The 18,394-nt window shown below is 43.8% G+C and overlaps 1 protein-coding gene across 1 annotated transcript in view; it reads right to left on the bottom strand.

The window, feature by feature from the left end:
- Positions 1-786: 786 nt before the first annotated feature.
- Positions 787-18,394, bottom strand: part of LOC124619480 (guanine nucleotide exchange factor MSS4) — a 62,000-nt gene continuing 44,392 nt past the window's right edge. The window contains exon 3 of the mRNA XM_047145893.1: positions 787-1,596. Coding sequence (XP_047001849.1) covers positions 1,342-1,596 — 255 coding nt within the window. The 3' untranslated portion in view covers positions 787-1,341. The remainder of the gene's footprint in view (positions 1,597-18,394) is intronic.

An 18,394-nucleotide genomic window follows, 5' to 3' on the forward strand; every position in this document is an offset into this window, starting at 1 on the left:
CAGAACAGCTTGGCAATGTGCATTAATTATCAAAAATTCATGCATAATCTTCGGCAATAATATCACAACAGTAATAAACTCAGTAATAACCTCAGGATTCTAATTTTCCAACATAAAACTCTTAAAATCTCTGAAAATGAATGATGACTGACAGCAGTGCGGACAAACAAAAATTAATTTCACATTGGCAGTGTTTCTACCATGCACAATGAGCATACTGCTTATAAGTGTGAGAAACATAAAACACACTGGATAATATTTATAACAACGAAAAACTTCAAGTAAACCATGTTTCACTGATAACATACATGAAAGCAACATCTATGTTATCAGACCAACCTGAGACAGCATTATAATGAACATTAATTTACAGAAAAAACACACATGTAATTGATGAACAGTAAGATATTAGCCCTGAAGTTATGGAAATGCAGCATCTAAGATTTTATTCAATTATTTCATATTTTACTCTAGTATACGTTCTGTGTGCAAAATTGTGCAGGATTTGAGAATAATGTAAATCAATATGGTTTTTATAACATTTTACATTAGCTTTACATTACCATTTACTTCTGTGACAGACAAATATAGGTGCAGTCCAACGGCACTGATGCAGAACCGTTTGCCGGTGGATCACAAAATATGAACTTTCGCCATCACAATCAAGCAAATAATGGATAATAAAATTTTTAAAGCAAATTAGACTTTGAGCTTTACTGATATGAATATTTTAATAAAATATTACTAAGTATTTCAGCAGTTGTAAAAATGAAAACAAATAATAACTCAAGCAGTAAACAGGTTAATGTATTAGATCAGTCTGTTTACATTTCACATGCCCACAATGTCTTACACAAGTTAATCTTATCTTACAATAGAAATTGCAGCTCAAACTTTGGAAAATTTCATGTCTCAAACTCAGTCTCTGTTGCCACCACTTCCTCTAGAGTGAAATGATACTTCTATGTCTGGAAGCACCAAATGATACTGACAGAACTTATGCACAATACATGACACACAATTAACGGTTTCTATAGAAACTATCACAAAAAACCTCACACATTTGTGCAGTCTGTGGTAGCTGATATGTGAACCAAAAATGTATTCTAATGAAAGTCTAAACCTGTATTTTGCACAATACATTTAATAAGTATCAGGCTCTGAAGTTCACTGAAGAGAGAGAATTATTAACATTTTCTCAGAGTATGCACCTGCTATTACAATGAAAGAAATAACAAGAAGGAAGACACAGAATGGTGCCTGGCATATTGTTGCAAAAAACTAAATGGACTGCATAGACCAGAGTGCACCAGCAGACATAAAAAATATAACTGATATGCACTAGATGTTGCCAGAGATATTGCCATGTAACACACGTGAAAGTGCTACGTAGCTGGTGCGTGCTGCAATGTCGTACCAACCAATAGGGCCCACTTCGCAGTCAGCACACGCCAAGTACTTGACGCCAGAAACTGTATTTGAGAATCCCACATTTTCAAATGAATACATATCTTCAACAACCCAGTAGTCCTTTATCACTTCTTCTTCAGGGTTACTCGGCACTTCCGATTTCTGCTTCATGTGGGGCAACGGGAACTGTGGACAAGTGTTCAAATGAAAACAGCAACTGAGCACAATTAGGTATTTTTCTACGACTGTCATATGTTACAATGAATTCAAATGATCTCTCTCACTAAATTCTGTGTGTGTGTGTGTGTGTGTGTGTGTGTGTGTGTGTGTGTGTGTGTGTGTGTGGGTGGCGGGGGGGGTGGGGGGGTGCACTCTACTGCATAAAATTTTTTTGAGTATGATCATGCACTCTAATATTGTGTCATGCTGAGACTGCTCTATCATGCGACAACACAAAGAAAAACAAGAATAATTACTGCTGTACACGTGGAAACAAATATTAGTGAAACAATGTGGTGCACATCTCTATGAACATTGTGCAGCAGGACAAAACTATGCAAGCTTAGTAATTTATTATGCCTGCTGAAACAGAGAAATACTTCTTCCACCAGGCAATGTAATGTTTAATAAGTTTTTCCTATTTTTTACTTTCTAAAACAACTGCTCTAAAAGCTCTGAAATCTACTGTTACTCTATGGCTTTACATTTTCAAATTTATCTGCCATACTCCACCATTCTCAGTTTTGGCATTTGATAAACAGATGATGACGATGATGATTTGTTCCATACAGAATTACCCAAGTAAAGGTGATTTAATTCAGACAGATAATTACAAACCAGATGAAATCTGACCAGATGAACAAATTATCCTCTCAATCTGAACAAACTGCTCAACTACTTCTAAGTTCAAAGTTTTGAATCAGAAGCAAATCCTTAAGACTGCAAGTAAATAGCTATGCTGTGTGTTAAGGAAAGTCAGAATAGCATTGGTAGGTACTAGCATGCCCTTGTTACAAAATTTTTCAATTCATTTCCCACCTATGGTAGCTGAAAGTGAACAACCAAAATGGAAGAATTTTGTAATGACATGAAAACAGAAGGGATTTGATGATAGCTTTATTGGCTACATAGGAAGCATTCAGCTTTAAATATAGTAATGAAACCTGGGAAACTGTGGCAGCAAAAGGAGTAAGAATGTAACTGGCCAAGTAAACCAACTATGATGGGCAACAAGAGGCATATCAATGAGAAGTGCATTTCGAAAGAGGTCCATCAGACTTTTGTACTGATCACCAATAGCTAGAAAGCTAAGATAAATCAGTCTGGTTCTAACATTTCAAGATTTACATTACTGTTTTCAGTTCTCAAATCTTCCTTTGCTCAACAATTATTGTTTTCTTCATCAAGTGATAGGGATGCTTGAACAGTCACTTAGGCCCACAATGAGCAACACCAGATTTCTTAGTCATAGTTCTAGCAGGCCAAGGCAGTACAGTCGAAATTGGTCCATGGAAACAGAATGATAGGTTAGATATCCGAGCAGGAGACCTAAGGCAGATGCCTCTGTACTCTTATACAATAAGTAGGTATTAATTACATTGGAAGCTATGTTAACTTTCTTTTTTATAGGTCTGCATTACCACCCCTTTATTAGAACTGACATTCGTGTATGTCGGTACAGGTGAGACGTACCTCCATCTACCTGCCTTCATAGGAATACTTCACTCATTTTACTGGACAAACCAGTCTCTCTACATATTGCTTTCTTCCCCTTCACTTCGCTGTGCATGCACACTCTGGATATCATCAGATATTCTGTTAATAATCATGAGCCTAACTCAGACCAGGCCTCTTCCCTGATATAACTCTTGGGATGGTTACTGAACATTGACTCTAGTACAATGAGCAGGAATGAACTATATTATGAACCACACAAATCCAAGATCTATTTTCTTTGACACTGAGCATGATCTATTTTCTGTGACACTGAGCATGAATGTAGCAGATTAGCTGAACCTACCAACATTAGGTCCCATCCTGTACCCCAATTATGTGAAATGTGATTTCACATGTGTACAAACAGTAAGCGAAAAGAACACTGACAATATTTCTTGTGTGTCTATATTAGTTTCTAGAATGTAGACTGTGTGGTAACACACTGAAGTGTAATGTTATCCAAGGTCTAGGTGAGGCAGGAAGGTGACAGTCTGGTGGCAAGTTGGCGAAGCCAACAAATATGGATACGAGATCTTAGGTGCGGTGACATACTGACCTGTAGCAAAGCCTAAGATCTACGTTAGGTTGGAAGGTGACATTTTTGTTGAGTGTTGGCAAAGTTAATCCAGCAGAGCTTACAATAATATATAACAAATTGTACTGATCTCTTGCCACTCCTTTTTCCACTAGTCCCATTAAGAATTCTCAGTTTACCAAAGTCACAGTAAGACAAAAAAGTAAGGAATAAAGATTAGGATTTAATGTCCCATTAACAATAAAGACCTTACTTACAGACAAGAGCACCATCTCATACTAGTGTCAGTGTATGCAGCACATGTTGGGTATGACACTGTTTTATGTTTTTTGTAGAGTGAAGTTTGAAACTTAGCAGATTTTGCTGTGACATTTTCCTTTTTCTTATTTAGTCTCCAGATGACAGCCATACGGTAGGAACAAGTTATGTTGCGGAATGTTTATGATGTAACAGAATTAGTTCTCCTGGTTTCTGCAGAAGGAATACATTTTTTCTTTTTTTCTTTCAAACTGGCATCACTGTGTCATGATCTGGATAAGCATTAACAAAGCTTCAGGTTACTTCTGGTAGTAATTTGGGACATAATCTCATAGCAATTCAACAAGGGAATTTGAATGTCTTGTTTTTTCCCCTCATGAGAAAACATTCTAGTAACGTCTTTCAAAAGCCAAATCCTCTCCAACTTGCATATATGGACTGTTTCCACCTTATTGCCACACATTCAGGTCTAGTTTAGTCTCCTGACAGAGAGTATAAGTGTGATCAGTTCAGACTTCAACTCAATATGATTTTATGAGCAGATGTAGGTGGAGGAAAACTTAACATGGGAGACACTGCAATGGTTAGATGATGTCTTCCAGAAACACAATGTGTAAGTATGTAAAGTTAGTAAATATGTCAAAGTCACTATACAGTCAGTCAGTGATCACCCTGTTACTGAAACAGAACATGAAGTCTTCTGAAATTAGATGTATTGTATTATGGTTTGTCTTTGCAATAACATCATAAATATCAAAATGTCATAATAACAAGGGGTTACAGAACAGAAAATCAACTAAAATTGCTAAATGGAGAAAAGACAATGGGAGTTCATGGGACACCTGTAAGTTTTATATAAATTACGCAAAACAACTTCCTCACCTAACAGCAGTTTACTGTAGGTCACTTGAGAAGTGAAGCACTTCAAACAACTGAAAAAAAGGCTTCCGTCAGTTTAGTTTCCAGGATGATCATCTGACAAGAGAATAACTACAGACCAATAAGGCCAATATTACTGTTCTGGAACTATAGAACATGTTTAAATCTCCTCTGTAGGACTCAATAATGACTTCACAAATACTAATCTTGCGAAACACTCATTTGTTTTCTTTTATGAGACTTGATGCCAATGGTAAATCATGATCATAGAAGAATTTATTGCACTGCAATAGTTAGTCTTGATCTCAAAATAATTTTTATTGAGTACTAGTCTTTACTTCAAGAAATGAAACCCACAAGCAACAAAATTGTTTAGAGATCACAGCAGATTATTATTCTGTAATAAATGTCAGTTTGCTACTTTCATTCATGAGGTCCACAAGCCATCCAGGCTGATTCTATGTTCCTTGACTCCAGAAGGTCGAGTGAACAAAACAGAGCTTGCAGAATATCAGACTAACTTCGGGAAATGATTGAAGGCTTCCAAGCATACAGAACTCAGCAAGTAATTCTTAATGAGGAGAACTCTTTGGCTGTGAGAGTAATTTTGGGCAAGCCCCAAGAGAGTTATACAGTCATTGCCATCTGTGATTTACATGTATGATCTGTTGGATAACACTGGAAGCTCAAGAACATTGTTTGCTGATTGCTCTTGTACGTAGAGAGACCAACACCACAAAATTTTAGCAAAATGAAAGAAAACTTGCTCCAGGTTGACAATTAGTGAAGGAACTGTCATTTGACCAACCTAAATTAAACACACTGCACATATAGGCAGAAAGAGCCCCTATTGACTGATTTCAGAAACACCACAATAATTACAGAAAAGGCAGGTTGATTTAATGAAGGAATACTACACTCATGTAATTCATTTATGAAAGATGTAGCCGACAACACTAATACTTGATTACAGTTTGTTCTATCAGGAACCAGAACCAGGCAGAATTAATAGCAATGACAGAAGATCCGTATTATAGTTGAAAATGTATCCATGGGTTGATTCAGCAAGCAAGCGAGTGTCAAGAAGATGCTCATCCAACTTCATCTAGATGCTGCAAGGGAGGCACGGCACATCATCACACAGGTTTACTCTTAATATTCCAAGAACCTATGTTCCAAAGAGAGTTACAAAACATATTATCCTCTTCCATTCTGCAAAATGGCTATCACGCTAGCATACAAGGAATCTGTCATCTGGAGGTTTACCAACAGTTCTTCCCAATCACCATTCACGAATGCAACAAGAAAGTGTGGAGGTATCATGATCACACTAAAGTGTGAACTGCACTTACAGTGTTGGCAGCTCTTGTGTTGTGTACTGATGTTCACAATTCGTTGATGTTGGTCACAGTCAGTCAAATGATAGTGTATGGTAGCCAATGAGAATCACTGAATATAAAGGTTTCTTTCAGCAGAAGATACAAATTGATTATATTTGTTTTCAATATGGAGAGCAACAGAATAACTTTCATTTTTCTGGTTATAATGAATTTTACAGTTGGTTACTGATTTTCATATTTTATTCGTGACTGAAAATAACTACACGTGATGACAGACTAATCTGTTGCAAAGCCTGCAGCCTTGGTAAGCCTGCGGCCTTGGTTAGGTTGAAATGTGACAGCGTGGTTGACAGTTGGCATAGCCAATAAATCTCCACACGAAAAAATAACTGCCATAATAGACTGATGTGTAGCACAGACCGTCGCACTTACCTACTTTTATGTCTTCTTTTCGATTTTCCCAAAAATTGTGACAATGTAGTTAAAAGTTAACCCAGTAAAACAACATACCAGCTAACTTTATTTGTGAACCATAGGAAATTGCGAACAAGCTCTCCCACTGCGTCTCGACACGAGACTGACAACTCGTCATATTCAGTTCCTATTGTTCAACATGCACGTCGTTACCAACATCGGCATGCGATACAAGAGCTGTTGACACTGTAAGAGCACTGTTACCGATGATGGTGCCCACTTTGCATCATAATATGGCTTGCGGAGTGTAAAAGTAAAGATCAGTCTGAATTATTCATTTGCTAAGAAGTTAGCAAATTAAGTCTGGCAGCACTCTTTAAAAATAACTTCTCACAATTTAGCTTTTCGATTTTCGGCCTGATGAGCTTGTCTATCTTGTGAATTGTTCGTCTTTGATAACTTGAAATTCTGAAGTGAGCCATCACATCTTTCAAAATTGTTTTTGTGTAAAGAAACAGGCCATTCCATTTTCAGTTGCATTTGATCCTTGCATAGTCCATTTTTTTAACTGTTTACCTTTGAAAGAATTGATACAGATTAACATGTTTTGCCCTTTGAAAAGTCTACTAAAGTATGACCTATCACATATGAAGTTTCTCACTGAAGAATCCTTGATTTTGTGCTGATTTTGCCCTGAAACTCCTCATGCACATGCGGGACTTGCTTTCATTTATCAATTTCTGAAACTCTTCATAGAGGTCTTCTACTTTCTCATCAGAATCTGAGGATGCTAATGGCACTAGCCTGACGTTTTCAAACAAGTTCTTTTATTATAACAAAATGCCGTGAAGTATCAAATCTGGTATACCATTGTCAATCTAAATAGGCCCACAATACAAGCAGCCAAAACTGTGACAGTTTTAGATAATGTAATTTATTCCTATATTGTGTTCCGTAGTGCCCATCAAGGAGGAAAAACTTTACAGATGTGGAACAAGTCAAAGTATACATTAAAATGAGACAACAGACATCACAAGAACTTAATTTGTACATAGCATTAACAATGGACTATAAATATACTGCTTAATGCTATTCACATTTACACCATCTTAATTTAATCACGTAAATGAGTAAGAATCCTGTTACCTTAAAAAAAGTTGCTTCTTCCCCAGTTTCATAACACAAGGTGTTCCAGCACAGCAGTTACAAGCTTTCGAGAGGGAGTACGCCTATAGGATGGAAAATCACATAGCAATGCATGGTTGGAAATGCTTTCCTGGCACAGTAGGGACTACACAAAACCCAAGAAAGGAAGGACACAAACAGGTTGATAAAACATGTTTATTATGCCTCGTACAGCAGAAATCAAGACATAAGAACAAAAATAGACAACAATCATCATCAAAGAAGGTTTTCGAAATTATGACCTCCGACCATGATGCAGGCCTCACATCTCTGGCACATGGAAGATGTGATGTCCTGGAAAATACAGGACATGTCTCTGACTTCCCCAGCGGCTGCCACAATGTGCGCAAGGTCCTCAGCACTGTTGACGGGGCTTTTGAACCCAAGTGTCCTGACGTATCCCCCAGAGGAAGCAGTCAAGGAAAGCGAGGTCTGGCGATCTCACTGGCCAATGCACCGGACCATCCCAGCCGATCCAATGTTGACAATACACCGTATTCAGATGGCAATGCACATTAAGACTGCAATGTGAGGGGGACCCATCATGCTGAAACTATATGGCAGAACACATCGCAGTGTGTAAGTGTGCCCCCTCGAATCGCTGGGGCAATACTTGCTGAAGAAAGAAGAGATACGTTGCACCTGACAAATGTTGGAGCAACAAGTACAGCCCGACAAGGTGTTTCCTGACATTGCCGATCCATGCATTAACTGAAAACTGTCTCTGGGCTGCACGGGCTCTTGTTGCATGTGGGTTCTCCTCCAACCACACACGGGTGTTATGTGGATTGAACTTTCCCTTCCACATGAAGGTCACCTCATTGGTGAACAAAATCAGGGTTGGGAAGTGGAAGTCTGTTGTGCACATCTGTACATACCACTGCGCAAAGGACACTCGTGGAGCAAAATCGTCTTTGTCCAGTAACTGCACGGTAGGTGCAGGAGGTTGTTCATGACTGATTGGTTGATTAATTGAGAGGCTTTATGGGACCATACAGCGAGGCCATCAGTCCCATGATTCCGAAGTTAGCCACAGAAGAAAGAGGGTCCACTAAAAGTGGATGGATCCAGTCAGGGGAGTCAAATTATAAAATAATGAAATTAAAACACATACAGAATAAAGCATGAAAGGTGAGACCAAATCTAAAAGCTGGAAAAAAATGGGCAGTCATTCCATGGGGGAGTGGTCATGGGGTCCCAGACCAAGAAAACACGAAGAGAGGTCGCAACTACAACCACCCTGCCCCTGCCCCAAGAGTAACGTAAAACCTTATATCCGGAAATGAAAACCACTTTCACGGAGGAAACTCAGGACCAGTTCAACCATCCGTGAGTCATCTGCTAATACTAAATTTAAGGAATCAAGAAGACTATACTTAGCATGGAGGGCCAAAAGAAGGGAACATTATGTGGGATACTTTTTTTTTGGTTATGGTTTTAGGGCGCAAAACTGCTACAGTCATTAGCGCCTGGTCTGGAAAAAAAAAAAAAAAAACTGGAAACCAGCAGTAATGGGAACAAAGCTCAAAAAATTGGAGAAACTAAAACCAGAAGGCAAGCTTGAAAAACCACTATAGAAGGGGGTTGGTTGCCCCCAAAAAGAGCTTCAAATGGCTGACATAATCTTACTTGCACTAATAAACTCGAGAACGTGATCGACTGAACGCATGTCATCTGCTAAAATGGAAGATATATCAGGCGACAACTGTAGACGGGCGCGTAATGGAGTAAAATAGGGGCACTCAAGTATAAGGTGTCTTACCATCCACAGCTGAGAGCCATGGGGACAGAGTGGGGGAGGATCATCACTTAAAAGATGTCGATGGCTAAAAAGACAGTGCTCTATCCGAAGTCTAGTTAAAATTACCTCCTCCCGACGACGCGTTCGGGAGGAAGAGATCCAAGCACAGGGAAGAGCTTTCACGTCCTGCAATTTATTATTGGGAAGTGTCGACCAATGTGCATGCCATAAAAGAACACGATGACATAAAACACTCTGTAGATCGGCAAAGGGAATCGTGCGAATAGCTGGCCGAAGAAGAGAGACCGTAGCCTTGGCCGCTATATTGGCCGCCTCATTTCCACAGATACTAACGTGTCCTGGGATCCAGAGGAACGCCACAGAGACGCTCTCCAAGTGGAGCAAGTGTAGGCAGTCTTGAATCCGGTGGACCAGAGGGTGAACAGGGTAGAGAGCTTGGAGACGGAGGAGAGAGCTGAGAGAATCTGAACAGATAACATACTGTATCCGCTGATGGCGACGGATGTATTGGACAGCCTGGAGAACAGCATAAGCTCCGCAGTATAAACCGAACACTGGTCGGGAAGCCGAAATCGAGTTGGGGTGTCGTCAACAATATAGGCACTCCCTACACCAAACAATGTTTTTGAGCCATCAGTCTAAATAAATGTGGCTTCCTTCATTTGTGCACATAGAGCACCAAATGCCCGACGATAAACAAATGAAGGGATGACATCCTTGGGAAACTGACAAAGGTCACGGAGCAGGCAGGTCCGGGGCGGGAGCCAAGGCAGTGCTGTACCCCAAGCTGTCAAGAAAGTTTTAGGAAAGTGGAAGGAAAGAGAATGGAGCAGTTGACGGAAGCAGATTCCCGGTGGTGGTAGGGAGGAAGGGCGGCCTGCATACCCTAAATCCAAGGAGGCGTCAAAAAAAAAAATGTCATGGGCCGGATTAGCAGGCATGGAAGACAGATGGCTAGCATAACGACTCAGAAGGACAGCTCGCCGATTGGATAGCGGAGGTTCAGCAGTCTCAGCATAAAGGTTTTCCACAGGGCTGGTGTAAAAAGCTCCAGACACTAAACGTAATCCACGGTGGTGGATAGAGTCGAGAAGCCGAAGAATAGACGGCCGAACTGAGGAGTAAACTATGCTTCCATAGTCCAATTTCGAGCGCACTAAGGCGCGATAGAGGCGGAGAAGGACCACTCGGTCCGCTCCCCAGGAGGTACCATTCAGGACATGGAGGGTGTTGAGGGATCGCAGACAGCGAGCCGAAAGATAGGAAACGTGGGAGGACCAGCACAGTTTTCTGTCAAACATAAGACCCAAGAATTTAGCGACGTCCAAAAACGGAAGGTTGACAGGTCCTAGATGTAAGGAAGGTGGAAGAAACTCCGTACGACGTCAAAAATTAACACAAACAGTCTTACTGGGAGAAAAGCGGAAGCCTGTTTCGATGCTCCAAGAGTGGAGGCGATCGAGACATCCTTGAAGACATCGTTCAAGAAGGCTGGTCTGTTGAGAGCTGTAGTAGATCGCAAAATCGTCCACTAAGAGGGAGCCCGAGACATCAGGAAGGAGACAATCCATAACTGGATTTATGGCAATGGCAAACAGTACAACACTTAGCACGGAGCCCTGGGGTACCCCATTTTCTTGGGAGAAAGTACGAGAGAGAGTAGTGTTCACCCGCACTCTAAATGTGCGCTCTGCCATAAATTCGCGAAGAAAACGGGGCAGCCGACCTCAAAAGCCCCAAGAGAACAGTGTGTGGAGGATGTTTGTCGTCCAACAGGTATCGTATGCTCTCTCCAGATCAAAAAATATTGCTACTGTTTGGCGTTTCCGGAGTAAATTGTTCATGATATAAGTGGAGAGAGCAACAAGATGGTCAACTGCAGAACGATGCTTTCGGAAACCGCATTGGGCAGGTGTTAAAAGACTGCGGAACTCCAGCCACCAGGCTAAACGGCAATTTACCATACGCTCCAAAACCTTACATACACTACTCTTGAGAGAAATGGGGCGATAGCTAGAGGGGAGATGTTTGTCCTTTCCAGGTTTCGGAACAGGAAAGATGATAGCTTCCCGCCATCGTCTGGGAAAGTACTGTCGGTCCAAATTCAATTATAAAGGCGAAGGAGGTAACGCAGACTATGGTATGATAAATGCAGCAACATTTGGATGTGGATACCATCCAGTCCTTGGGCGGAAGAGCGAGAAGAAGAGAGTGCATGTTGGAGTTCCCGCATGGAGAAAACACTATTATAGATTCCACGATTTTGAGAGGAGAAAGCAAGAGGTTGCACTTCCACAGCACATTTCTTCGGGAGACCCAATGAGTTAGAAATTGCGACTGGGTCCACTAATGTATCATGCGCGACAGTGAGACCAGAGACCGGGGAGAAACTAGGCGCGCCAGATAACCATCGAATCCGACTCCAAACTTCCGAGGAAGGAGTGAAGGTATTAAATGAGCTGGTAAAGAAGTCCCAGCTTGCCTTCTTGCTATTGCGGATGATGCAACGGCATCGCGCACGGAACTGTTTATAGCGGATACAGTTGGCCAAAGTAGGATGGTGTCTGAAAACGTGAAGAGCACGTCGCCGCCCACATATTGCGTCACAGCATGCCTCGTTCCACCAAGGAACTGGGGGGCGCCAGGGCAGTTCGGAGGTGCGAGGTAATGAACGTTCCGCAGCTGTAAGAATAACGTCTGTAATATGAGTGACCTCATCGTCGATGCTAGGAAAGTGACGGTCATTGAATGTCGCTAGAGATGAAAAAAATGTCCAATCGGCTTGGGCAAACTTCCAGCGTCTCGGGCGCACATATGGCAGTTGTGGCTGCAATCAAAGGACACATGGAAAGTGGTCACTCGAGTGTGTACCAGCAAGGGCGAACCATTCGAAGTGCTGAGCTAGCGGAACAGTACCGACCGAAAGGTCCAAATGAGAGAAATTTGTCGTGGAGGCAGACAAAAATGTAGGGTCCCCAGTGTTGAGGCAAACAAGATCCGCTTTGTGGAAGACGTCTATCAATAGTGAGCCACACGGACAAGGATGCGGAGATCCCCAAAGCAGATGGTGGGCATTGAAGTCCCCAACCAGCAAATAGGGGGGCGGAAGCTGACCAAGAAGTTGAAGGAGATCAGCTCGTGCCATTGGTGTGGACGACGGAATGTATACAGTACAAAGAGAGAAGGTGTATCCAGAAAGGGGAAGAATGACAGCAGCAGCTTGGAAGGAAGTGTTTAAGGGGATTGGGCGATAATGGAGAGTATCATGGAGAAGAATCATGAGTCCTCCATGTGCTGGAGTGCCTTCAACAAAGGGGAGATCAAATCGGACTGACTGAAAATGTGGGAAAACAAAGCGATTGTGGGGACGCAGCTTTGTTTCCTGAAGACAGAAGATGACCGGCGAGTAGGATCATAAGAGGATCAACAATTCATCCCGATTGGCTCGAATGCCGCAGATATTCCAATGGATAATGGACATAGGGTGGACAGAAAATGGAAGAATGTGACCAAGGTTGCCTTCAACTCAACGACTGCTCAGAGCTTGCGACCGACAGCGTGGAACGGCATTCAGCCGAAGGCAGAAGATCCTGATCCATAGTTTGTGCGGGAGCAGCTCCTGCCACCAGCAATCGGCCGGTTGATCGGTTGCCAGCAGTGCGCCTCGGCGACACAGAAGACAGCCGAGGGCAGCTATGCCAGGTGGTGCTGTAGATGAGACATGCTGTGGCGGAGAAGGAGAAGAACTGGGTTTCTTATTAGCCTTCTTGGAAACAGGATGGTTAGATGAAGGAGGAACCGATGGTTGTGAAGCTGGGGTACGTAAAAAATCTTCATGAGTAAGCTCTTTTTTGGAAGTCCAGGTGTCTGACTTTTTGGCCCGAGATTTAGCAGAGCCTGATGAAGGGTGAGCCATAGAGTGAGCAGGTGAGAGTGGGGAGGTTGAACGGGCGATCTTTGCGCTGGCCGATCTGACGACCGTGGCACTAAAGGTGAGATCACAAATCTGCGTGGCTGCCTCCTTTGTTGGCCGAGAAGAGGCAAGGACAGCGCTGTATTTACCTGTCTGAGGCACAGTGGGCTTTCGACTGGCAAATAATTTTCGAGCAGCAAAGGTCGACGCCTTTTCCATGACTCTGATTTCCTGAATGAGCTTTTTGTCTTTAAAAATGGGGCAATCTCTAGAGGAAGCAGCACGGTCACCCATACAGTTTATGCAACGAGGGGATGGAGGTGGACAAGCACCCTCATGGGCATCCTTGCCACATGTAACACATTTGGCCGGATTGGAACAGGACTGGCTGGTATGACTGAACCGCTGACACCGATAGCAACGTGTAGGGTTTGGGATGTAACGGTGAACGGAAATTATCTCACAGCCCGCTTTTATGTTCAATGGGAGTTGAACTCTGTCAAATGTCAAGATCCTGGCAATAAATGGTCTTCTAAGCCAGCACGAGACGTGAAAGTGTATCCCACCTTATCGATGGTCTTAAAACTATCAGTGTAGAAGATGGTGCACTCTGGAACTCTGCAACGATGGCACGTAAAAGACACCAGAAAACCATAGGGGTGACAGATCTTAGGACTCTCTAATAGATCAGTCCTAATGTGTGGTCTAGGCACCATCCAAGGGGGTGTATGGGAGGAAAGACACAGGATGCATTCCAGTGAGTGGAGACTCTGACAGGGGGAAGTGAGACGCATGCCAACTGGCAATCCCACATGTGGGCTGGTGTCGGGAGGAAGAAATCCCTCGTTTGCAAAGAGGACAGGGTACACAGGACGGTCAGGGAATTGGCGAATAGCGATTGCATAAGAAACATATTTGTAGAAAGGGTATCCCTGCTTCTGTGAGGAGACTGTCAACGGGATTAGTGCGAAAGGCACTAATAGCCAGACACACCCCACAATCATGAACAGGGTCATGCAGCTTCAAAGTGGAAGGAGATGCTAAGCCATAAACCTGACTACCATAATCTAGTCTGGGCAAAACTAGAACACCGTAAAGATGGACAAGAGTGGCACGGTCTGCACCCCAAGACATGTGGGCCAGGAGGCGGAGAGCATTAATCTTCCGCATCCACAGTCTTTAGGTTGCGAATATTGAGAAGCCAAGTCAGCTTTTTATTAAAAATACGGCCCAAGAAACGGGACTGTGCTACAACATCCAGGAGCTGGTCGCCTAAATAAAGTTCTCGATCTGGGTGTACTGTGGGTCAATGACAAAAATGCATAACCTCCATTTTGGAGGGAGAAAACTGGAAGCCACGGGAGGTGGCCTACGCAAAAGGCCCGTCATATGGCGCAGGTGCTACCAAGTGGGAGCTGCACCAGATGTAAAAATCGTTGACATACAACACCAGGGTAACCAGAGGCCCAACATAGGTTAAAAGCCCTATGATGGCTATGAGAAAGAGTGTGACACTTAGCACACAACACTGTGGGATACCGTTTTCCTGAATCTGAGCGGCACTGAGTGAATTGCCACCTTGAACCCAGAATAGCTGTCATGGAGGGTAACTAAAATTTGATGGCGCCAAGCCATGTCGTATGCCTTATGTAGGTCAAAGAAGACTGCAACAAGGTGCAGGCGGTTAATAAAAGCATGTTGAGTGGCTGTTTCCAATCTGAGTAGATGGTCAGTTGGAGATTGTCCTGCCCAGAAGCCACACTGATATGGGGACAAAAGGCCTTGATATTCAAGTACCCAACATAACCTGAAGCTAATCATCCTCTCGAGCAATTTACAAAGTACATTCATCAGGCTAACTGGGTAGTAACTGGCTAGAGATGCAGGGTTCCTCCCCGGCTTAAGGACGGGGATAACTATACTGACTAACCATTGTGATGGAAAAGCACCTGTGAGCCAAATGCGGTTGAAGACCCAGAGGAGGTGTTACCTCTGGGGAACGTCCAAGTGTTGGATCATCTGGTTGTGGTTGGAATCCGGGCCTCAAGAGGTCAGAGCCTGCAAGAATTCCCGTTCAGTGAAAGGTTCATTATAGGGCTCAGCGTGGTGTGGGGTGAAACAGAGGTGGTCTGTACTACTGGTTTCTGCCAGAGAAAGGTCACAGGATAGGAAGATGACATCGATGCTGTTGCAAAGCGTGTCATGAGGTGTTCTGCAAGGACCAATGGATCAGAGCACAGAGCACCTTGGAGGTTAAGACCCTGTACAGTTGACTGTCGCTGGTGGCCCAGAAGGCTATGGAGCTTGGGCCAAACCTGTGATGAAGATGCATACGTCCCCAGGGAGGAATCATAGTGCTCCCAGCATTCCTTTTTATTCTGCTTAATAAGGTAACGAGCCTTAGCACGGAGACACTTAAAAGTGAGAAGACTGTTTTGTGAAGTGTGTTGTTCAAATCACTGCAGTGCCTGTTGGCGGTCCTGGACAATGACTGCAACATCCTTGGTCCACTACAGTACCGGTTGACGATGAGGGGACTTGTACATAGGGAACAGCAGTGCCAGCAGCATGAAGAATAGTGGCAGAGACGCCTTGCATGACTGCACCAATGGAATTCGAGAGGGAGGTGTCAAAGGGCACAGCAGATGTATATAAAGGCCAATTGGTCCTGCAGAATGCCCAGCGTGAGGGCCTGCTGCCAGCCTGGTGGCAGCAGGGGAATGATAGAATCACCAGAAAGTGGTCACTGTCACAAACATCATCAACGGATGACCAATGTAGGGATGCCAAGAGAGCAGAGGAGGAGATCATGAGATCGATAGCAGTAAAGGTGCCATGAGCGGCACTGAAGTGGGTAGAGGAACCATCATTGAAGAGTGAGAAATTTACACCCATAATAAGTTGGTAAATTAGGAGACCCCCTACCTGTTGAGGTGGCACTCCCCCCACAGTGGGTGGTGGGCACTGAAGTCCCTAAGGAGGAGAATTGAGGGCCAGAGCAGCTGGATTAAGACAGACAGTTCAACATAAGAAAGTGACCTACCTGGAGGGAGATGGACATTGCAAATGGTGATTGCTGGAGTCATTTGCACTCTTAACCACTATTACTTCCAGGTTGGTATGCAGGGAGATCCAGTCATTAATGACATCAGAGCAAACCAAAGTGCAGACCCTGCCAGTTGCTACCCCAGGGCCAGCAAGGTTCCCACAGAATGCCCGAAAACCACGAAATGTTGGAGAGTGGTCATCACGGAAATGCATTTCTTGAAGAACAAGACAGGCTGCAGAATAGGAGGAGACAAAACTTTGTATTTCCAGTAGGTGACAATAGTATGCATTGCAGTTTCACTGGATGATTGTGTGGCAAGAGTCAAGGTTAGACATAAAGAAGCCATGTCACACAGTCAGTGGTCATCACCGACAAGGATGGGGAGACATCCATAAATAAGATGTCAGACTCAGATTGGGAGGGGGGAGATGGCACCTCCGCAGGAACCAGGTGGACCTTGTCTTGGGACTACTACTACTTTTCCTTCTCCTCTTTCAGTGGAGGAGGGGGGCAGGGCACAGAGGCAGTACAGGCATCTGCAAGATCTGGAACCGAAAGAGAGCAGGTGATCTTGAGGTGCACAGATGGTGTGTCTCGTGGCCGAGTTACGGTAGAAGTCTTCCAACCTTAGAGATACGGGGGAGAGGGGTCCCAGATGGAAGGTCATGGGAACTGCATGGGAGGTGGAGGGGAGAGGGGCATGGGGCTGCGGTAATGAAAAGGTAGGGGGGGGGGGGGGGGGGGGAAGGATGTAACAGAGGCAAGAGTGGAAAATAGTGACACTAGATGGAGTCTCTCATACTTTTGGTGAGCCTCAGTATAAGACAGGCAATCAAGGTACTTTTACTCTTGGATATCCTTTTCTCTCTTGTAAGCTGGGCCATCCAGCCAGTGATAGGGGTGGCAGTCACGACAATTGCCACACACAGGTGGTGAAACACAGGGGCTTTCCTCATGGAGTGGGTGACCACAGTCAGCACACACAGGGTCCGCTGTACATTGGGAAGATGTATGCCCAAAATGCAGGCACTTAAAGCACCTCATCGGTGGTGGGACTTACAGCTTCACGTCACATCTGTAGCACACAACTTCGACCTTCTCTGGGAGAGTATCCCTCTCGAAAGCCAGAATGAATGTGTCGGTATTGGTGCAGTTGTCTCTGTGACTCTTCTGCACACATCTAACAAGATGAACGCGTGTCACTCCGGATTAGCCCAGAGTTCATCAGTTTGCTGGATGAGGTCACTATGAAAAATCACTCCCTGGTCCATATTCAGAGGTTGGTGAGGAGTAATAGACACTGGGGTATTGCTAAGACAATCACAAGCACAAAGAGCTGCAGATTGGGCAACAGAAGAGGCTTTGAAGAACAGAGAGACCAACTGCATCTCACTAAGCGATTCCACTACACCGAACTTGTCCTTGATATTCTCCACAAAAAAATGGCTTTTTGGCGATGAATGTGTCCCCATCCACACTAGTACAGACGAGGTAGCGCAGAAAGTGTTTCATCCTAAGACTGTGAGCCTGGCCCTCCTCCCATGGTGCAGCAGGGAAGGGAAGGCTGCCAGGTCATGGGAAGCAGCATTCAATGATCCCTCACTATTCGAAGAGATGGCCATATTTTTGCAGCATTCAATGATCCCTCACTATTCGAAGAGATGGCCATATTTTTGCAGCTTGATATGCTTCATGCACCAAGCATCTGCCCTGATACCATCCATGATCAGGGGCTCTCCCCATGGGCACCACCCAGCCACAGCAAAGGCCACCTGGCATGGCGGCCGTTTGTTTTGTTTTGCTTTAGGGCACAAAAACAACTGCGGTCATATGCACCCAAGTCAAAACTATAGAACACAACATAGGAGTTAAACAACTATAGATCAGTACCTGTGGATGGAATAGGAGACAGCTAAAAACAGGCTCGTGGAAA

This window comes from Schistocerca americana, chromosome 6 (assembly GCF_021461395.2).
Source record: "Schistocerca americana isolate TAMUIC-IGC-003095 chromosome 6, iqSchAmer2.1, whole genome shotgun sequence".
In the NCBI taxonomy this organism is placed as follows: domain Eukaryota; kingdom Metazoa; phylum Arthropoda; class Insecta; order Orthoptera; family Acrididae; genus Schistocerca; species Schistocerca americana.